The sequence below is a fragment of the Schistocerca cancellata genome, chromosome 4 (assembly GCF_023864275.1).
Source record: "Schistocerca cancellata isolate TAMUIC-IGC-003103 chromosome 4, iqSchCanc2.1, whole genome shotgun sequence".
In the NCBI taxonomy this organism is placed as follows: domain Eukaryota; kingdom Metazoa; phylum Arthropoda; class Insecta; order Orthoptera; family Acrididae; genus Schistocerca; species Schistocerca cancellata.
Window position 1 is genome coordinate 64,889,333 of NC_064629.1, and position 23,743 is coordinate 64,913,075.

General features: G+C 38.8%; 1 protein-coding gene across 1 annotated transcript in view; it reads left to right on the forward strand.

Moving 5' to 3' along the window:
* Positions 1-23,743, forward strand: part of LOC126183220 (hippocampus abundant transcript 1 protein) — a 122,534-nt gene that overhangs the window by 23,300 nt on the left and 75,491 nt on the right. Inside the window, exons 3-6 of the mRNA XM_049925002.1 lie at positions 2,134-2,196; positions 10,978-11,105; positions 14,391-14,505; positions 15,309-15,527. Of these exons, the coding sequence (XP_049780959.1) occupies positions 2,134-2,196; positions 10,978-11,105; positions 14,391-14,505; positions 15,309-15,527 (525 nt within the window). The remainder of the gene's footprint in view (positions 1-2,133; positions 2,197-10,977; positions 11,106-14,390; positions 14,506-15,308; positions 15,528-23,743) is intronic.

A 23,743-nucleotide genomic window follows, 5' to 3' on the forward strand; every position in this document is an offset into this window, starting at 1 on the left:
CTGGCATCACCAGTACAGACCTGGACACAATCTCTGGCAGTATGGTGTAATGATGATGTATGATGATCAGTCCCAAGTCACATATGGACTATAAACACTTAACACAGCAACAGCCATGATGGTCACTTGTTCCTGGCAAAAATGATGGAGAATTTTGTTGAAAGCTCAAAATTGTACCTGTATTTGATGCGACTAGTAGCCCAAGTGGGTTTTATACAAGCTGTTGATCTTCTACAATATTTATTTCGTGTACAGGCTTTCAGCTTACAAAATAAACATTGTAGAACATCAATAGTTTTTGTTTTCATTGTTAATTATGATCTAACATTTGAAAAAAACTTCAGCAACTGTGCCATTGTTTTTTGGCGTATGTGTTAAATGCCTCATGCACAATCATTTAACATCCTGTGCTATCTTTCACTTGTTCTAATTAAAGTTTTTCATGTGATTTCTCCAGACTTAAGGTAATGGGATGTTCCTTTAAAACATATCACTTCCATTTTGTTTCCACAGCTAAGTTAATGAACCATCCCTAATGACCTTTGCTTTGAGATATTTATCTTTGATCTTCTTTCATGTCCCTCAACAGATTGCTGTCAGGTATCTGCCTCATTATTTTTCATATTGAGTTGTAGAGAACCTCTGTTGATGTATGAACTTTAAAGTTTATATCATAGTCCCCGTTTGTTGCAGTGAGAGAAGACTACCAAACACATTTATGTGTAATTCATATGATCACAAAATGAATATATTCCTTCATCCATTGTGAGTTTTTCAGATTAATGGTGTGTTTCAGTACACATCCTGCAGCTTCTGGTAGTGTGAAAACACACCAGACGGGGCTCCCAATACATCCCATTGAGAATAGTCAGGAATTTGCAAGCAAAAACATATTTGAGTAAATTGTACATGACCAAGGTTTGTTATCTAGAGGAAAATGCACTGGATTATTGTGACAAAGGTCCACCACTCGTAATAAGTGAAGAAAAGCAAACAGGTCTGTGAGTTTGCAGCCCACCCAAAACAATTAAAGTGGTCTCACTTCTGTTTGACCCATTGCTATTCAGGATGTGCGTGATGGTCAGCTGTGTTGTTTTCAAAGGTAGCATCGCTGTGTGGGAAGAAAGCCATCATCAAATGTACCCAATTGTACCTTTTTTGATCCAAATTCTTGCTATGCAGCTTTCCCTACACAATATATATCTCTGCAGAGCAAATGTGCTGACTCTGTGCATTATGTATCCAGTGCCTCATTGGTAATGACCAGAAAAAGATTTTCTTTTGTGAACCACTTAATAAAATGCTGAATGTGATAATGAATTCCTGATTTCTTCTTTTGTATGTTCATTTGCGCTGTGTTTATTTTGTATTATAGTCTCAGTGCCATGAGGAACACAAATATAGGAGACACTTTCAGAGAAGGAATGGCTGTGTGATTGCAGAGCATTTGTATATCACTGTACTTATGTCTTTGCACTTTCCCATCCCAGTAGTGTGGCCCATTCAGTCATACCCTGTATAGAGTGGTTCTTCTTGTACACACACACACACACACACACACACACACACACACACACTCTCTCTCTCTCTCTCTCTCTCTCTCTCTCCCTCCCCCTCTCCCCCTCTCCCCCTCTCCTCCCCCTCCCTCCCTCTCTCCCTCTCTCCCTCTCTCCCTCTCCCCCTCCCCCCTCCCTCCCTCTCCCCCTCCTCCACCTCCCTCCCCCTCCCTCCCCCTCCCTCCCTCCCTCCCCTCTCCCCCTCCTCCCCCTCCCTCCCTCCCTCCCTCTCTCCCTCTATCCCTCTCACTTCCCCTCCCCCTTCCCTCTCCCCTTGTAACTATCAGATTTTTGTGTTCTGTGACAACCACTGTCTCTCAGTATTTATTATAAACATTTTGCTTGTCATAGGTCCACTTACACATCTTGCAACTTCTCATATAAACAACATAGATTGATGATAATGGCATTGATGCATCCCATTCTGGTAGAAATAATCTCAGTGATTGGTATAAAATAATAATTAGAACCTTTAGAACTTTCCATTGCATTTATTGTTAACTTGATTTAATGTAAGTTAAAAATTGGAGTGTTATGTTTACCTAGTACAAACACCATTATTTATTACATGTTTCAGGTTCTCAATGAAACATTTCCAGATCACACATTCCTTATGAATGGACTAATTATGGGAATTAAGGTAATGGCAGTGTTCATTTGATTAATTTTTTTCTGTTTGGTGATATTAAAAATGGGACATTTTTAAAGTGTCAAAATACATTTAAATATTTTATTTGTAGATTATGATTGTTATATGTATCGGATGAGCAACAACTGTTTTCATGTTTATGCTTGCTGTGATATTTGGTTTCTCATTATTCATGCATTAGTGGTTGAATACTGTTTGTATATTATTGATGTTGACATAAACAATTGGACATAACAGAATAGGAAACATGTAACTGTAATATACACTGTACACAACATGTATCACTTTTTTGAAACCCCATAATTGTTTCCCATTGTGACACACAAGTTTGAAATTTGGCTCAAAGGTGCCTACAATCTTTCTCTGTAATGTAGCACTGCAGTGTTAATCCAGGATTGGCAATGCTTCGAACAGAAAAGTGTTGACGCATGCGAAAAGGAGGCCACAGCTCAGAAGTTCATGTGGGGTGTAAGACGGATTAGTGGTGTCACATTGGCACCAAATTTCACAATAATTCTTCCCCATACCATCGTGGACATGTTACACAATGAGGAAGTCACTACACTCCTTCTTACCCACATTTTACCCCCTCTTTTTATGCATCTATGATGAAGGTTAGAACCTCGACACCCAGCATTGAAATCAAGTGATTTTCTTATGGGTGTCCATGGAAAACATTTCAGGCACATCACCACTCAGAATTGGCACAAAACATCCTCAGGAGGTGGCATAAAGGGCACCTATGAAACCACTCTTTCCCTTGGGTCATTGATTCCCACACATTTTGTGGTCAGAAATGACAACTTGCAGAGCAATGAACAACACGACAATGTTCTTGACAACACTGGTGACGCCCCCGGACAATTCAACCCTACTCCAAGGTTGCATTCACACTGCATGCCAGGACCTGTTGGGATGAAGTGTACTGGACTGGCTCACACCTAGCCAGCACAAGCTGCCATTCAGGGTGTTCACACTGCGCTCTGGGCTGGGACAGAAAAAATGGGGAAAATTTCAGATTTTCATGTTGTAAAAACCCTTAACAGTATATAAGACTAAACCACATTGTTTTATGTGTTTTATGAACTTATTTTTTCCATAAAATATTTACTTTCCTCATGAAAAAAGAAAATGCTTACTTTTCATTACACATGAATTTTTAGTTCTGTAATGTTTCCCAAATGATTTTGAAGAAAGTATGTGCTTAAGAAATCGGATTTTTGTTCACATGGTAATATAGCATCATTATTTCTTAATGATAGCGGGTAGCTTACTGTTAGATACATTTTAGACCACAATTATGTTGTGAGTGAAATATAGCAAAAAGTACGAAAATGTTTTTGAAATGGTAGTCTCCATTCACAAGTTACTGAGTGGTGCCAATGCCTCGATTGCAAGTCAGTGGATTTCAGGTATGTTTAGTGTATTGTCAAACACTACAGGATAGAATAGACAAGTTACTGGCAATCAGTGAAGGCTGAGTGTCAGTTCCTTGTGTTATTTTAATTATTATTATTATTATTGTTGTTGTTGTTGTAATGATTGGGTGCTGTAAATACTTCCTTGGGTTGTTGCTCTTGTTTTGTTACATGTTTGTAGGTTTTTTTTCCCCTTTTGCTTTATTTGTCAGCTAATCTGCTTCCAGAATAATGGGCAGAGGTTGAGATTTGAGTCAGTGACAAGCACATAGTTTCCGTCTTAACAGATACTTTCTCGTCTTTGTGTATATATCCCCAATTCATTAGCAGCTACAGAAGTTGGGCTACAGTATAAAGAAGATATACAATTTTAAGGTGTTTTTAGTCCTTAATACTGTGGTTTTTCAAAAGAGTGCTGCAGCCTTCATGAACAATTTATCAACTTAAAATTATGCGTAAAATAAACCAGAAATGCGCTTTCTCTGTCAGAAATGCATACTATTTGTTTTGAATAGGCAAATGTTTCAAAGGTAACAAAAATCAGTATGTTCAACCCATAGTGTCTCTTTTATGTTAGTATGTGCGTTGTGAGCAGTGTTGGTGAAGTTTACAGTATAATGACATAGATCCTACTCTGTCGAGTAGAGTATGTAGATACCTTGAAGGAGATTAAAAATATTTCAGACAAGCACAACGTCAACCAACAGTATATGCACCACAAGAGGCCTTAACTCACAGAAAAATCCACTGGTCTCTACAGATCAATTGTCTTCATTAGGCCATCCTGATTCAGGTTTTCTGTGATTTCCCAAAATTGCTCCAGGCAAATGCTGGGATGGTTCCTTCGAAAGGGCACAGCTGACATCCTTCCCTAATCTGATGAGACTGATGACCTTGCAGTTTGGTCTCCTCCCCGAAATAACCTAACTCCAACCGTCTTCATTAGGGGTTGCAGTTTCACGTCATACTTTGTATCGCAGACTCAAGGTAGTACGGCTATGTGCCAGACACCTGGCCTTGTGTATTCTGTTTGTGGCAGTGTAGAGATGAACTCATTTATTGTGGAGTCAGCAACATCAAAATTGGACCATGAATAAATGGAGGACTGTGCTGTTTCCAGATTAAACCATCATTAAGTTTTCTGAATTATTCTTATTGCACATCTAGAGGGAAAGCTGTAGCTGATTCAGTCACATGTATGCTACTGAAGGAGACCAATTAGAGGTAGGAATCCTGGTGTGGAGTGATATGTATATGGATATGGAGCTTCAGCTCCTCAGTGATGGTCAGTGAAATACTCTTAATACTCTGAGGTACTACATGTGTATTTTCAGAGGTGCAGTTGGTCCATGCTTCTTCTTTGTGAACAGTTTTGCTCATCTGCAACAAACTGTTGAAGAGAATGAATTTCTTGCATGTTGAGGTATCTGTTGTATGAATGGCCAGCTAGTTATATGGAATGAATCCTAAATGGAATGTTGGGGATGCATTGGGGAGACAGATTGCTGCTCGACAGCAACAACTAAGAACTTTTCCACACCTTTTAATCAAGATGGAGATTGACTGGCAGTATAATATTTGAGCGCAATGTCCTATGATAAAGCTTTACGTTGTTGTGTAAATTTTCTACTTTCCTGTTCAGAAAACATGCTCTCGTATAATAGGGTACCTGATTGCTTCCCAAAATGTCATCCATCTTAAGTTGATTACTTTTTCGAAGATTGCAGAGTGTTATTTCATTGGGGAAAGACTTCCAGGAACTATCGTTATTGATTTTGCGTTCTCTTATCATGTACATCCAAATAAGTTTTGCATCAGAAGTATAAGCTCCATTGCCATTATTGTTTCTGTTGCATTCTTCCAAGTGCACAGTGCTCTAGTAACCGGAATCAAGCGAGACCAGAGCACATAGGTCAAAGGGCTGACGGCATCAGTCGCTAGTACAACATAGACACACACAACAGGGACGACTGACAACACAGACCACATGCCGAAATACCAAGACGAGAGAGCAAAGCCAAATTTGATACCGAGACGTGGCAACTATCAGTGACCAGAGCAATGATGAATAGATAAATGATCACAAGCACTGTTGTAACACGACTGTGGGTTGAGCCCATGCACTGCCGGCTTTATAGGACCACCGTGAGCTCTGATAGGCTGGCATGGCAGACATGACCCGCGCATAGTGCTGTGGTGGTGGTGGTGGTGGTGGCAACATTCGCAGATTATAGGGGCGCTGCCTAGTGGCTGTCATCTATGTCCCTGCCATCTGACGGGCTGTCAGAATTGTCAGACTGGTTTACCAGAAGTACTTTGGAAAACATTTTCTCGGAGATCCATATGCTACTTTACATGTACAGGGTGAACAAGAACTCCATCAACAAAGTATCAGAGGTTATTGAGGGATGGCTTGTGAGTATTTTGGTATTCGGAACACATGGCCTCTGGTGGCTCATTAAAGAGTTGTTGCATTTCATTTGGTTTCCTACTCCAATTAACATTTGCATTTGTATTACACTGAAAATAGTACACAACAATGCAGATGTTGATGGCATGAGCTGTGTGTCTTGTTTGGAAACAAATGTGCTCAATTTGCTTACTCACAAGACTCCGATAGTTACTCACATGGATCTGGTTCCTGGGATTATTGCAGCTGCAGAAGTAGTACGTCAAACTCCTGTAGTTCTTTAGTGTGTAAGACAGTTGATGGTGCATCTGCCATGACCATGGTGGTTGAAATTTTGAACAATACCTGTAAGGGAGCAGTTCTGTATTTGTTACATGCTGTACTGTACACAGACAGAACAGATTGAACACACCATGATTAAAGTGTACGTGTTTTGTCTGGGGTTGTTGCATTACTCTGTGTTGCATATTTTGGTTATTGCACATTACAGGCATCTTCTCTATTGTGAATGTATTTTCTCAGAAGCAAGGATAATTGTGGCAAAAAACCAAATAAATCATGATTAAATTATTAGTCTGTAATGAGTCACTTTAGACTGGTGGTCCTTTATACCAAAATACCCAGAAGGTGTCCTTGAACAACCTCCGAGAATTTGTTGGTAGAGTTCTGGTTCACCTTATATACTGAACAGCATAATGTTTTCTCCAATTTCCTACATTTGTCTTGTTAATTAACAAAAATCAGGTTTGAAAGAATGGTACATTGATTTTTTTTCTGCCTACATATTATTATGTGCGTAACAAATTAAGATTAAATGTTATTTGTAATAAAATAGTTGAATAATGTTACTAAGACAATATAATATAGTGTGTTGTTTTACTGTTAAATGTTTTCAGTGGGTGCCACCTTCACAGTAATAAAATAATTTCAAGCCACTTTAATGTAATTGTAGTCTCATTAGTTATGTTCCCCAGAGATCATAATCCCAAGAAATATTTTGGTGTAGCATGTGTCAGTCAAACAAAAGGTGTTTCTATTCCTTTTAAAAATTTATATTGCTAACGGTACCTGCTTGCTCTTTATATGTTTATAATTGACAACTTTTTTGTATTCAAGAATTTCGGATGGTGTAGGTGTAGTTATTAACAAAGGTGAACTTTAACCTGTGTTGAAAACACCAGTGTTGTCTGTCTGGCACTTTTATTTCCATGGGTAGTTTGTCAAAGAGTTTTAGTAACTTTGTATTTCAGTCCCTTCTGTGCCAAACTTACACTAGAGTGTAGTGCAGATTATTTTTCCTTCTTAGAATGTATGAATATTTTTATTATTTCCAAACTCTGTGTTTGTTGACACCATTTTACTTTGGCTGGAAAGTGCTGCTGCTGTTTTCTTTGTTGAAGCTGCTTTACTTGGCTTGAAAATATTTGCCTGCAAAGTACTGATTCAAAAAAACCGTTTGATGTGTCGCAGAAGAACCCAATTTATGTTATTTTATAGTTTTAAAATTGGATTGTGTAGTCAGTGAATATATAAATAATTGCATTACGAGAGTGGCTTCTTTGAAATCCAAATTGTAATTGACTATGTATCCCATTATTGAAGAGATTGGTGACAGTCCAGTTATCTTCTCAAAATTGTTGGAAAATTGTTTGAAGATAGATACTAGCCTTTAGTTGCTCATATCTGTTGAGTCCCCCTTCCAATAAAGAGGCCTAGATTGGTTTATTTTAATTTGTGTAGGAAAAATAGTGAATCAGTGATGTATTACATGTATGACTGAGAACATCACATATTATGGAGCCATAACATTTCAGTATTTATTGTAAATTTTATCAACCCCATATAAACTATTACTTTCTCATAAAGGGGCCTAAATTAGTAAATTTGAATTTGTATAGGAAAATATACTAAATTTGTGGTGTATTACACATCTGACTGAGAACATCACATATTATAAAGCCATAACTTTTTAGTTGGTTATTATAAATTTGAGCAACACCATTTACTTCAATGGAAGATAATGATTTTCCTTACATGGAGAAGCTCAAAAAATTTTTAAGTTAGTAAATTTCATGAACCATGTTTCATAATCTCCCATTATCACATGTAAAACTAGTTTTGTCTTCTATATCTTCTGTCCCTGTCCGTCTTTTGACAATAATTTTTTGTTGTCTAAGCTATCAGTAGTTGTTGTTGTGGTTGTTAGTGTATTTTTTATATGATTCAAACGTTTTGTAAATGGTGTCCACAGAATATTATCACTTTATGCAAGCAAACCATCAACAAAATACATTTTCTTTGTTGTGGGCACTGAGTACAATTAAATAAGTATGTTGGGGTGAGAGATCGAGAGAGGGCATTACAAATTGAGAAGTTATTTCGGCAATAAATGTGTGTGCACAACTGATAATCATCATTACTGAATTGCATAATAAACGTAGTACGTGCAGCGAAAATGGACTTTACACCACAGATCATAAATGATTGGGATTACTGAACTGTATATTATCTCAGTGAGAATTCATCGTGGTTTAAAGTCTTCCAATGTTGCTATCAAACTCTCTAAATGTCATGGCATGGAATGAAAGAAGTTGTAGTTATTTTCGTGCAGAATTTCTCTCTGCATAGTTTGTATGTGAGACCACAAAGGATCAGCTGTGGTTGCCGTTGGACTATCTCGGACAGGTCAACTACCAGTTGTATCTCAATCATATTCAAACTGTGAATAATGCTTAAACATTCCTTTCCACATACGGCTAAGCATTATCTTAATGAAGTATGTCATGCAGCATTGTCTCTAAAAATTCCTCAGTGTACTAGTTGCTGTTCAGAGTGCCCTTAGTATGTTGGAATCAGGATCACATCTTGTTCTCAATGGCAGTTAAAAACATAACATTTGAAGCTGCCCTTAAATGCTTCTCAAAGATGCCAGCAGTGTGTAATGGGGACAGATTGAAGTGAGGCCTTTCCAAAAACATTTTAGCCACTTGGTGAACAAAATTTTTGCCCATCTGTGTTTTAGTCATATTTTGTTGTCCAGTACACATTTGTTGCTGTTTACAATCTTCTTCTGCCCAGTGGTCTATAAACGCTTTTGACATAGCAGCGTGCAATGTACAGGCCAAAATGTTACACTGTAGAAAAAAGGCATTTCCCGGAGGTGGGTCATTCTTGTTCATTTTGACTCTCGTGTCAATATTGCACCCTTTGGCAATTACATACATACTGACTCTTGATTTCGTATGCCCACTGATTTGACAGCACTTCACTGAGCTTGGCGTAATACTGAACTCTTTTGCTTACACTAACACTGCTGTGCTACATGTACTTTGTCACCCTGCATTTCAATCATTTGTTTTTTATACACTTTTCAACATAGACTCTGAATATAGATTCATTTAAGCCATTCTTTCTGGATGTGTGAGTTGTCAGAAATGTTGCAGAGTAACGATTTCATTTGAAACGGCAAGATTTCATGTCTTAGTTGAAAGAGCCATTTCTGTGTGTTAGAATTTGAGAGACAGTAAAGTATATAGTGAACAGGAAACAGTTTGTGATTGCACCTTTGTCATCCAAAAGTAATAAAAACAGCATTCTAACATAAGGCCTTGCAACAAGAAAACCTCTGTGTGTTGAAACTAATGTCAAATATTACTGTACCAAACAACATGACACAGTGTCTACGATCACCACCACCACCAACACTCTCATCATCATCTTCTCCTCCTCCTCCTCCTCCTCCTCCTCCTCCTCCTCCTCTTTCTACAGGTCTGTTTGGAACATAAGCCTTTCCCTCCATGTTTCCTTCTCCTCTGTGTTCCAGTCTCCTCTCTTCTTCACAAGTTCCTTCACTCCAACAACCCATCAGTATGTCAGTCTTTCTGTAGGTGTCTCGTCTCATACTGTCATATTATGAGCCTGTATTTGGTGCCCTGCTGACTTCCATTCTTGTAATATGTCCATATGACTGTAATCTTGTCTTTCCCACAGTCTCTCGCACAGTCTTCTCGTGTACTATTAATCTCACCTTCTCATTCCTTACTCTATCCCTTCTAGTTAGCCCCATCCTTCTTTGAAATTTAATCTCTGAAACCTATCTCCTGCTGACCTGCCTTTCCTTCACTACCCACTTTTCCAACGCATGCATGAATATTGGAGTCTAATGTGGTAATTATAACACTTGTTGCATTTTTGTGGTACCTCCTTGCACCAGACTCGGCTTCCTAGACTCTACATGAATTCGTGTGTTTTCCTTCCCTTCTCACTAATCATCTTATTGTTCTTCAACTCTCTTCTATTACACTCTCAAGATACTAGAAATGTTTCCACTTTCTTTAGTGCTTGCCTTCTAACATGCATATTGATTGCTACTGTCATCCTAGTCCTCGTATTCACCGTCACTTCACACACTCTTGCATTAAATTTCAAACCGTACCATCCCACCAGTTGTTCCTCCCATACATTTGACCTTTCTTCTGGCTCTCCTCCTCCATCCCCCCCCCCCCCTCCACACACACACCATAATGACCCAGGACTCTAGTTTACAGAAAAGGGTGCCAGAAGGGCTCAGACACTGGATTTGTGTATGGAACGAGCGGGCCTGAAATCACCATGTGCACATGGGTTGTGTGCTGCTACCCTAAGTCATTTAAGGCAAATGTCAAGATGGTTCCTTTGGAAAGATCACGGCTGTCTTCTTTATCCACTGATGTCTCGTTTAAGCTTGTGCTTTATCTTCGTATCTGAAGTGGAGCACTACTATATTTTGAAATGATGATAGTAATTGCCACAATTGGAGGAAGTGATGTACTATCTCATTTTTTTAACATCTCAGTCTTTATTTAAATTTCAGAATTTGAAAGGAAATCAGGTACAAAATATATAACAATAACACACAACAGTACTCATAAAATTTTATGGTCGATACTTTTTTTATTTTTTCAGGGGTTTCTGTCTTTTCTAAGTGCACCATTAATCGGTGCACTGTCTGATGTTTGGGGCCGGAAGTTTTTCCTACTAATAACAGTATTTTTTACCTGTGCACCAATACCACTGATGACTATCAACACATGGTAAGTTATATACCTAATTTTTTCATTGTATCGGCTCTCTTAATTAACTAAGTAGTTGAAATTCAATTTTGAACTTAATTGGTAAATTTTATTCACATTTTTTCTTTTATTGTTAGACAGATTTTGAAATGTTCCATTACAATTCTGTTCCCTCATAGTGACAGTACTAACAAAGTGCAATGGCACAGGGCTAACACATTGGACTTTTCTTCCCGAGAATGTCAGTTCAAGTCCCCACCCTGCCATCCAGATCTAGGTTTTCCATGATTGCCCTAAATGCCTAAAGCCAGATTGTTTTGAAAAGGCACAGTCAATTTCCTTCCCCACTTGAGCTTGTGCTTTGTCTCTAATGATCACTATTGACAGGATGTTAAATGCTAACCGTCTTCCTTCCTTTTTTTGTCATAATATGTACTGTTATCGAGTACACAGTGGCCAGAAAGGAACTGACAACATGTTTCATTCTTCAAATTGCAAACTGTTCAGGTCATCATGGATTTCATTTTTTACAGAAGACCTTCTTACAGACCACATTACAGTATGTGGTAAAGTGTACCCTTCAAACCCCCCTCCCCTCCAGGACTTTTCCACTCGCAAATGATGCTTGCGAAGAACAAATGTGCGTAAGCTCCTGTATAACTTGAAATAACTCTTACTTTTGCCATCTATATTTGTGAATAAGTAATCCATTTCTTTATTTTTGTTAGCATATGTACCCTTGTAATGTGAGCATTGAGCCTCCATCATGTGTAATGCATAACTTTTAGTGTCTGCCACTGGAATAGGATGAGCATCTTCATATACTCTCACACGGACTTGACAGTTGTTCTTCTATTATTCTCCAGCTCCACTATTATTAACTATAACAAATGACGTCTGTGAAGGCTGTGTTGTGATGTGATGTGATAAAGTACTAGCAATCCCTATGCTGGTGTGGTTAGTGGGGATCATAATCTCACTCATTAAAATATAATAATAATTTCATCAGTTTAAAACATTTCTCATGTCAGTGCTTGTTAGGAATAATTCATGTTTAGTATTGATATGGTAAGAAATATATTAGGAAAGAATTCAGTGATATCATGCACTATAACAATGCCGAATATCTGTTCTGCAGTGTATTCTTCTTCACTGCAAATATTGTAATTTACTGTAGTTTCTTAATGGTGCTTTTGCCACCAGTACAGAGTACACAGTCTTTCTCAGTGTGGTGTCACTGCCAGATACCACACTTGCTAGGTGGTAGCCTTTAAATCGGCCGCGGTCTGTTAGTATACGTCGGACCCGTGTGTCGCCACTATCAGTGATTGCAGACCGAGCGCCACCACACGGCAGGTGTAGAGAGACTTCCTAGCTCTTGCCCAGTTGTACAGCCGACTTTGCTAGCGATGGTTCACTGACAAAATACGCTCTCATTTGCCGAGACGATAGTTAGCATAGCCTTCAGCTACGTCATTTGCTACGACCTAGCAAGGCACCATTACCAGTTACTATTGATGCTGTAAAACATGTACCGTCAAGAGCGATGTTCACCATTTATGGATTAAAGTTAAGTATTCCACAGCTACGTCCTTTTTTGCTAGTCTCGTTTCCTTGACCTGTTCCAGACCTCACGCCAGCCTGCGTGAGCTAAAACGCGTGCCTTTCGGCTTCCTCTCATAGTGGGTTGGCTCTCTTGCCAATCCACAACACTCAGTCACACACAGGGTGAGTCAGGAGGAAAGGTACATGCTTTGAGACGGAATAGTATTAGTGATTCTGAACTAAAACCTTCTTATGGAACACATTTAATATCACTTTTGTACATTTTTCTTTAATAACTCAAACACACACTCCAATGGAAACGTGTCTTAGTACACAATTAAACTAAATTAAATTTGCTACAAATAAAGGTCATATTTATTAATTGTCTAGGACTAACAGTTTGCACAGAGATATCACGGGAATATTGAAAATCTCGTATGACGCATGTGCACTGTAGCTTAGGTACTTTTTGTAGGCCAGTTTGAGGTAGTTTTCTGACTTGATAGACCACAAGCATCCTGTATCAAAATGTTCATCTCAACTTCCTCTATATTAGTGGTACATTGTAAACAATGGCAGTGAATAATACAGAAAATAAATAGAAATGTACATTGAAAGTGTTCATACCTTTCCTCCTGATTCACCCTGTATACCTGAGTGAATTGGAGACTGAGAAGAGGAGGGCTCTGAAATGTTACATTCGGGAGTGACTCCTGCTTTGACATGTGGTTAAAAAAAATGTCAACAGGTCATCTGAATTTATTGTAATTCAGCTTCACAGAAGACATTACTGCACTTGTTCAGTGGTACATCAAGGGCTAGGAGCTCTTTTATTTAATTTTTTTTCTGTAAAACATTACTTTTGAGCTAGATATTTTTCTTAAAAAAAAAAGTGTAATATAACAAGAATTTTTCATAAAATGAGCAGCAGAGTGTCATTTTGTTCTTGCTGAGATGGGACTTTTAAATAATATTCATCAGAAACCTTTAAAATAAAACTTATATTTGCTGTCATAACTAACATAAACATTTACTATAATGGTGTGCACATTAGAAGGCGGCTGCAAGAGCATTCTACACTGAGAGAGGGAGAGAAAGAGAGAGAGAGAGAGAGAGAGATATGGATATGGATAATGCTTTTCGGTGGCGTCAGTATGCTTTCTGCCCCTGTCCCATGCTCATGCTCCAGCATACCCAGGTAACTGGCAGTGCTGGGGCGATCATGGCACCAAGACACTGTTTCTGCTCCTGACTCTCCCTAATAGAATTTATGTGCTTGGTAAATTGTCTCTGTTGCTTCTTAACATAATATTTGTCATGTTTGCTTTACTCTTACTTCCTATCCTGGCCCGACAAACTGCAGCCGTTTTTTTGGCCTCGTCAAGCAGTATGTGTGCTTTATGCCATCCATAATGAACAATGTAGTGGCTAAGTAGCCTCACCATACCTAAACTAACATGAAAATTGATGTTAATACTCTACAAACATCCCAAAGAGCTTGCTGCAGGCAGACGTGACAGAATGGTGCTATTGACTGGATCGTCACATGGTACGCTGCTTATTGCCACTCGCCTCCTTATGCAAATGCCACTATAACCTCTGTTGACAAAGAATAATGGCTAATACATGGTCCAGGAGAAACATGCAGGATTCTTCTTTAGTTTCATTGAATTATTGTAATTTGTGTCCAACATGTAAGATAATTTCGTGTAGCGCCAGTAATGATTTTCATTTTATATTTACCAAATGCTATTGTTTCAGGTGGTTTTTTGCCATGATCAGCATATCAGGGGTTTTTGCTGTAACATTCTCGGTCGTGTTTGCCTATGTTGCGGATGTTACAGAAGAGCATGAACGAAGTCTTGCTTATGGCCTTGTAAGTATTACATTACGGTTATTGGCTCAATATGTTTTTAGTATGTTTATTGGTTTTGTGTTGTGAGACTGTTAGGTATAGGTAAAATGAATTTTAATTAATAAGAAAATTTTTAAATCTTAAAATCTGCATTTGATTAAGAAATATGATAATGAATTGGGTATGTGAATTTTTTCCATTGTCTGTGTAAAATATTGTTATTAGTAACAAGTGGATCAGGCAATGTGGAAAGTAGAATTTGATATCTTTAGCAAAGGAACTGGCTGCAATAGTGAAGGGCATAAAAATGAAAAAAATACTTAAAGTGAAGTTCCCTTCCATCACACTTACACAGTATTCCAGACTCACGGCTGCTTCTCTCATGAGGAGGTGGGGAAAAAAAAAACCTTGGAGCACTTGTGATGGTTTACAGTGTGGAACATTGTAACCAAATGTATCTTAGAATCAAACAAGTGAGGAAATGTACAGTTTATTGTGCATCTAGTGTCAGTTTTAAGTGGAAGTGATCCATGCCTGGATCAATGTTTTAATTCCGTATGAAAGGATGCATTCTTTCTTGAATTGATAAGAAGGAAGATGTAAAGTGTGATTTGAGGAGAGTAGCCTGTTGATTTTTCCTGAGTGACTATGAAATGTACAACATGTGGTGTTCTGCTTTAGTCAGTTGTTCAGTGTTCATTAGGTTTTACACTCATTATATTTTATTGAAAGGCATGATGCTGCTCTCTCTCTCTCTCTCTCTCTCTCTCTCTCTCTCTCTCTCTCGGAATTATGTCTAAAAAACTATACCTCTTGTTTAACAGGTTTCTGCAACATTTGCAGCAAGTATGGTTATCAGCCCAGCATTGGGAGCGTATATGATGGATGCCTACAGTGAAAATTTAGTTGTTGCATTGGCCACAGCAATAGCTATACTAGATGTATTTTTTATTCTTGTGGCTGTTCCTGAATCCCTTCCAGAAAAAGTCCGACCATCATCGTGGGGTGCACCTATTTCTTGGGAACAAGCTGATCCATTTGCAGTGAGTTCTGATTGTTTTAAAATTATTGTTAAAAATAAATGTGTAGCTCAGAAAACTCTCTTTTTTATGCAAAGGAGTGCTCATTTTAAATGCAGCCTTTCTTCCACCACCCTTCTCTACACTTGTTTATTGACAGAGTTTCTATTATTGAAGAAACTGTTATTGCATGGACAGTTCAATTTGTCAGTTTGTAGTACTTTTACTTATGTACACTTTCATTACACAGCTTTGTATGTATATCAGGCAACATGATAATTAAGATGTTGAAACATGTTGCCTAAATATCGTACTAGAATGAAGACGTTGGAATGTGTTGCCTAAATATTGTGCTAGCAAGATTTGGTTGATTGGCTGTAGATCTAAGGTTTCATAAACCAGATTCATTCTGAAAAACAATAGAATTACATATTAAAAATACTTCACTGTGTACATCAGTTTATTGAGTTTAACATGGAGAGCCATTTGTATGGTAAGAGCAGCAGCTTTTTGTGGTATTTTAAAAATGATGAAACAGGTCTCATCAGACTCTGGCATGAAATGATCAACAATAGTTTAAACAGTACTTGTGCCATCAGTGCTGTCACAGAGAGGGGAAAAAAGCATTTTTGTGCCATTGTTGCAAATCTCCATACACAAGCTTGGTCCAGTGCTACACAGAAATGTACATGCATATTTCTGCTTATATAGCTTATTTTCAGTTCTACTTTTACACAGATTTTATTGTAGTAAAGTTACTTTAAGTTTTTTGTAAAACTTAACCATTTCTGTCACCTTTGTAATACAACGTGATATATAGTGTATTTTTCAAGCTGTTCAAAGTTCTTTTAAACAGAAGTATTGATCCAAACAATAAAGTAAACACTGGTACACTCTTTGACATAAAACTTGACCGGCGGCCGGCCCCTGCAGATGCTAAGTCCGCGCCGATCGTGACATGGGACAAATAAACTGGCCAACTTGCTAATTCTCTAAATCCGGTTATCTGCACAATCTGGCAACGCTGTAGACTGCGGCACTTCCTGGAGGAAGTCTTGTCCCACGTTAAAGGAAACCTAGACCGTATATGGACGTGGTCTAGCGGTAGCATGCGTTGTTTCTGTGTACGATGTCTGTGGATTGAGACCAGCTGACGCAAAAGATTTTTATAGCCTCTTCTGTCTGAATGATGAAGACGTGAATTTAGTGGCAACGCAGATTCAATCTATTTCACTTTCTGACACACCGATAACAAAATTTTATCCAGTAACTATTTTGCAGCAGATTTCTCGCAGACTGTCCTACTTTGGACTCCGTATGCGGCAAACCTCCGGGATCCACTTGCTGGCTACCGGCAGCGGTCGTGGCGACAGCAGCGGCGCTGCACTCCCCCGTTCTTTATCGAAAGCGCCTGCTACCGCTCTTCGCTTTTGATAATTTAAAACGCTTTGTTATTATTAAATGTTGCTCCACAGAAAATTTCTATGATTTCCATTTTCACTTGAAAGCAACGGAGATTACTGTATTACATTAATCAGCAAGAGCTGACTATGGCCCGAAATTAATTTCATAGACTGGGACGAAATTAAACCACCTCACTACATTCGATGAATTTATAAATGCTTCATACCTCGTTTCTTTTTCTTTCAAAGTCAGTTATTTTTGAAACTTTTGGCCAATATTGTGATGTTTTCGTCAAGGCAAAGTGAGCATCTGTGGTGCAAAGTGTATTATGGATTTGGTTTCATTCCTTATGGTAAGTCTATGCGATAAACTGTGCGAATACCTTGCCGTGCATACTCTGTAGCAGTGCAGGAACACTGCACATTTGGAGTTCCATGAATGGATTCAAGAAGTATTTAACATTGATCGGAAGTGATAGTTAATGTCATCAGATTTAAACCAGAAAAATTTATCGTTTTTGAGGTTTCAGAGAACGGAAAGCAATTGCTAACGCTGGTGTCAGAAAGCCTCTACAGTTGAATGCTATTGCAAAAATTTAGAGGAGAGGAACTATATTAATCAACATGTTCACTTCATAAACAACCTCCTGACATGTTAGATTTATATGACGACCAAAGCACAAATTCGTATAATTGACAGTCAGTTTGAATCTTTTCAGAAACTAGTTTACAGTGAAGCACCTTGGCATTTGCAAAGCAGACATCCGTGATATTAACATAATTTACTAAGTCGAAATTGCACAAAGATTTGTGTGTAAAGGCATTCTTCAGATTTCGTATAAGGGATTTTTACTAGCAGTTTGCAACTCCATTAACTAAAATGGAAAATAAAACATTGTGTTCAGCTGCATTCACGGGGATCAGAACTGGCCTCTCATATAGCACTAGCATCGCAATGCATAAGGGAACCACTGAGCTAGCGACACACTGCCGGCAATAGAAGGACTACAGTTAATGCGATATTGCCTGATCCTCAAAACGCAACATTAAACACACAAACAGGTGTTACGTATGTGAAGAACGCCGTTCTTTGAGTCCAGAAATAAAATATACTTTCTGTCTCATCTTACAGTGGATTATATCGTATGAGTCTTCGATGCGCAAAACGAATGCCAAGTGAATTTAGCGAGGTAATGCCGGGCTACACCCGGAAGTAAATGCACTATAACTGTGTTGACAAATAGAATGTCATGATTAACACGAGAATGAAGGAATATGTTGGTAGAGATGGAAGCAAGAAGAGATGCAGTTAACAAATATTCGATTCCTCATGGCAATCATTTCATTTGAGATTTAAGAAGAGGTAAAGCGGGATATTACTTCTGCTAACGCGAAAGACACGCCGCACATAACTATAACGAGGAACTCTGCGTCTTCGTACGTTTCCTCCTTCCAATCTGTATGGTCTATTATATACTAAGTAGCCTGATCATTGTTTCCGTAATGTTACCGTCTTGTTCGGCCATGCATTCCAAATGCATGTCTCTGAATGAAAGTAGTTGTTCGTTCCTTCCTTCGTTTTTTTTTTTTTTTTTTTTTTTTTTAATTCATGAATCAGACCGCTGTGCCTCCCCCTGCCCCTCGAGGGTTAGGTCAAAAAACTGAACCGTTTCTATCCACAGGCATAATTTATTCAGACACAATCAGCACAAGACTATCAAACAAAGCCTTCCATTTACAGTTGCAACACTCTAACCAGCAGCTGACCCAAGGGTAATTCACAGTCATGGTCTGAAGTTAGCAGCTCTCTGCTACTGTGGCGAAGTCCGTACTACATTTTCGATCCCGCAGCACCAGTTTATCTGGTAACACTGTGTTAAATCAACAAGAGTAGTTGCAGAGTTGTGCCAGCGTATCTGTCCTCCCATTGTCAACTTTATGTATCTCACTTCTCCTGTAGCATTGATCACGAGGTGCCGAAGTAAAGGAGCGTATTCTGCATGACGTAACATTCAGTATTCCCTTCTTTCATAGCCACTCTTCATGTGCATCGATACCTAATAGGGGCCGGCCGGAGTGGCTGTGCAGTTCTAGGCGCTACAGTCTGGAGCCGAGCGACCGCTACGGTCTCAGGTTCGAATCCTGCCTCGGGCATGGATGTGTGTGATGTCCTTAGGTTATTTAGATTTAATTAGTTCTAAGTTCTAGCCGACTGATGACCTCAGAAGTTAAGTCGCATAGTGCTCAGAGCCATTTGATACCAAATAGGGATGTGAAAATTTTTGCGAGTGAGAGAATGACGATAATAATCGTAACAAGAACAAGCAAATAATGAGTGAGTTTATTGCAATGCAGAACGAGAATGGCTGTGAATATAAAAATCTATAAAAATAGGTTGATCGTTGAGATGGCACGATGCAAATATCTTCTTAGCATTTTGTTACTGAATTTAGTTCTGGATGTTTGCAGAGAAAAAAGAAAATTCGGTACTTCTGTCTAGTGTAATATAATGTGAACCAGCAACTACCCTTTCCTTAGAACCCAACTCAAGCAGGTCCCCAAGTAGCTAGCAAGGCATTGCTGCAATCTGTTCCCTGACATTGCTCTGATGACGGCTAATGCAGATAGTCCCGATCATGAAATACAAAACATATTGCAGGTTAGTTCCTAGGATCGTAATATTAAATTTGCGATGTGACGACTATCCATATTACTCTTCAATATAAAAAGAAAATATTATGGGAATTGGGCATGGTCCCACGGCCATTTCCTCTTTTCCACCCTATACAGCCCCTTTCCTGGTATTCTTTCCATCAGCGTCTAGCTGTTCTTGCCAGTACTCCACACTTTTGTCCAGCTTCTGATGCCCAGTAGTTGCCATGCTCAATCATTGCAACCGCTCGCACCCTACTCCCTCGATTGCACTGTGACTGCATTGGGACTGTTGCCCTTGTGACGTTACCACGTTGTTTAAAGAGAACCATTTATTTCTCAGTGGAGAAACGAAGACTCAGAAAATAAAAGACTACCTTTTTTCAGTTATCTGACCACAAAAATATATACTTCATTAAAATGATTTGTCAAGAATCACTATTAAGAAAGAAACGACATTCATTAGGCAAGATATTAAATGATGCTGTTGTTCATTTTAGTCGGACCACAAATAAGCAATAGAAGGTAAATTAAGGTTTCTGTCCCACTTATAATATTCATGTAATCCATTTGACTTATTACTTGTGTAACATGTTGAAAAAACACTGCGCCCTCTTGACACTGCCACTCGCAGCATGTGACGTGATGAGCAGTGTGCTTAGTCATGTGCTGTTTGTGTTGACGAAGCAGGAACGCTGCGGCAGCCACTGTGATGTAGAAATAGCAGTCGGTCTTGACCATGATCACATCACTCGACTACCCAAAAACTGACTCCCATTCTCAAATCCAACGAAACTAGTGAAATCTGTCTTACCCAAGTTTTTATCATCACAAAAACACCCTTCCGATACGCTACCAGACACAAAAGCATTCATGAAATGAGTTTTTCGAAAAGCATATAAATCACTTCTGCATCTTGTGACGTAAAACATGGGCATTGTTACTGCCCACAGTGTTGTAGTATTCCAGGAGTTTCTGCCAGCAGGCCCTTCTTCAGAAGTCGTCTTTTGTATTTTCGAATCACTGCTCAAATGATTTGATGCTCTACATCAAGTCAGAGCTTTATGGTTGTCTAACTTACAGTGTGACTAACACACAATATAACGCTTTAGGAAATCTCTGAGGTATGAATCAATGAGAGAAGTCCGAAAATATTTCAGTGAGTCATCAAGGAATGGGTTGAAATTAAAAGTAGTGATGGCCGCAAGTGAAACGCTACCTAACATGACCAGGTATTCTATTAATTACACGTTGAAAGTAGTTCCCATGTGAGTACACTGATGCTTTTGTATCAAGATCACATTTTGATCTATAAGGAACTAAATTCGACGGAAACTGGTCCAACTTCACGGCACTACATCAAACCCTCCCCACACTCGATATGGTCAACTTGCACCTCTTAATAATATTTTCTTTCATTTGGTCTGGAGTGTGCTGCAAATTGAAAGGCTCATTCAGCGGATCTGAGTGCTTTTATAAGCACAATTTCCTGATTGCATCACAGTAAACATTACATGTAGATGTTATTTCTCTTTCCTTAGTGTATAGCCTTCAATAAAAGGGTAATGAGCAGCAGTAAAATTAAGTAAGGCTGTGCAGAGGGTATTAGGTCAGGAAACGAGACGATAGTAGTCGTAGGCGTGGTTTCCCATGTGGGCAGCAAAATAACTGCTGTGGCAGAAGTAAGAAGGATATGAAACATTCTCTGGAAATAGAAACAATAGCTTTATTGAAAAAGAAAACCTGCTTCATCCAAAATGAATTCAAATATCAAGGCATCTACTCTGAAAGCATTTCTCTCTGTTCCTGCTGTTATTTGATGATGTAGGTAATAGACGGTAAGCACGAACAGTGGTAATACAAGGGCCATAACCATGATACGAGTCACAGACGTGGGAATATTACTCATAGGGTTTTCTGCTCTTTTTAGACATGTAGGCATACCGCCATATCTGTCATTCGGAATGCATTGTATACACATCCGTCCGGGAAGAATTCCTGCTAAGAAAACGGAATCTTCTTGCCACTAACGTAGTCAAGGACTCTCAACGTCGTACGCCTTATTTGGCAACTGTGTTGGTATGAGAATGATTTGCGGCTGTGGGACTGTGTTGTATCTGCTACAGCCATTTAATATTTCCTTGTCATCTCGATAAAATATTGTGAATAACTGCCACAGAAGGAGTAGTTTTAAGTTAGGAAATGTATTTCAGTTCAAAATTGTCGCTAAAAGGCAAGAGGTGGCCATACTCTCATGTTTCACGTTGCGAGCTGCATACGTCAGCTATGATTATGGTAAGGGCAGTATTTCATACTGCGAACAAGGCACTGCTGCAGTCAAGTGCTCAATTTACATAACTATATCTGTTTTTTATTTTTCATTAGTTCCAGTTTTTCTGCAAAAGCTTTATGTTATCAGTTCCTTCCGCTACTGCTCTTTTTTTAAGTTCTAATGCCTAAGGGACCAGACTGCTAGGATCATCAGCCCCTAGACGTAGAAACTACTTACACTAACTAGCTTATTCTAAGGATAACACACACATCCATGCCCGGGGAGGACTAGAACCTCCTGCGGAAGCGGCCGGGAAATCCGTGACACGGCGCCCCAGCCCATGCAGCAACTGCTATTCTAAAGGTCACAACTAAAAGACTATTCTTAACCCTTCGTTTCATATGTGTTCTGGAAACCTCTCAGGATTTGCGACAGCAGTATTCTTCGCGAATACCAATTTACATCAACAAAAAAACAAGACTAAGTCCCTTAAGAGAGTAGAATTAACTGTCAGTGACATGAATTTGTGTTGTATGAATGCTGAGTCTCGCGGCGATAACATTGAATAAAATGTTCTCGGGTTTCCAACCCATCAATTGCTTAAAACTGTGTTTAGTTTTAAGCAATTGATGCGGTTGGAAATCCGTGAGCATTTTATTCATGAATTTGTGTTGTTTACATCATCTCGGTGTCAAACAAGACGGTAACAGTTACTGAAGCAATAAACAAGGTTATTATTGATGTATTAATTATGGCAGCTATGAAGATAAAAACGTATGAAAATCCATATCAGTGCATTTTACCATAGTTTCCTTTCTTCTTCAGTAGTCTCACATTACATTTTTCTTTGTGAATCCACCAAATAAGTTCCATAACAACACCTGATATTCTAGTCATATATAACAAATTTCACTGAAGCTGAAGCTGATCAGTATAAGACACAATTCATTCGTAGATTTCAGTGGTGTAATGTGCTACCGGGTTGGATTCTGGCAGCTCAGCTCCAGCTGACACAAACAGGCTGTAGATAGGAGTGAGCCCTTTCTGATCTGACCAATGATTTCTTCACATTGCTACTGTTCTTGGTACTTGGCAGACCTTTTGAAAGTGTTTGGCATGCCTGTGGTCATTCACTCTCTTTCAGCATTGGTGCCGTGGGACAGTGACCAATTCCCATAATATTGTCTTATTATATTGAGGAGAAATCTGGATAGCCGTCACTTTCATGTGCCATCTACATCACAAATTTAATATTATGATCCTAGGAACTAACCTGCAATACGTTTTGTATTTCATAATCGGGACTATTTGCATTAGCCGTCATCAGAGCAATGTCAGGGAACAGATTGCAGCAATGCTTTGCTAGCTACTTGGGGACCTACTTGAGTCGTGTTCTAAGGAAAGGGTAGTTGCTGGTTCACATTATATTACACTAGAGAGAAGTACCGAATTTTCTTTTTTCTCTGCAAACATCCAGAACTAAATTCAGTAACAAAATGCTAAGAAGATATTTGCATTGTGCCATCTCAACAATCAACCTATTTTTATAGATTTTTATATTCACAGCCATTCTCGTTCTGCATTGCAATAAACTTCACTCATTATTTGCTTGTTCTTGTTACGATTATTATCGTCATTCTCTCACTCGCAAAAATTTTCACATCCCTATTTGGTATCTATGCACATGAAGAGTGGCTATGAAAGAAGGGAATACTGAATGTTACGTCATGCAGAATACACTCCTTTACTTCGGCACCTCGTGATCAACGCTACAGGAGAAGTGAGATACATAAAGTTGACAATGGGAGGGCAGATACGCTGGCACAACTCTGCAACTACTCTTGTTGATTTAACACAGTGTTACCAGATAAACTGGTGCTGCGGGATCGAAAATGTAGTACGGGCTTCGCCAC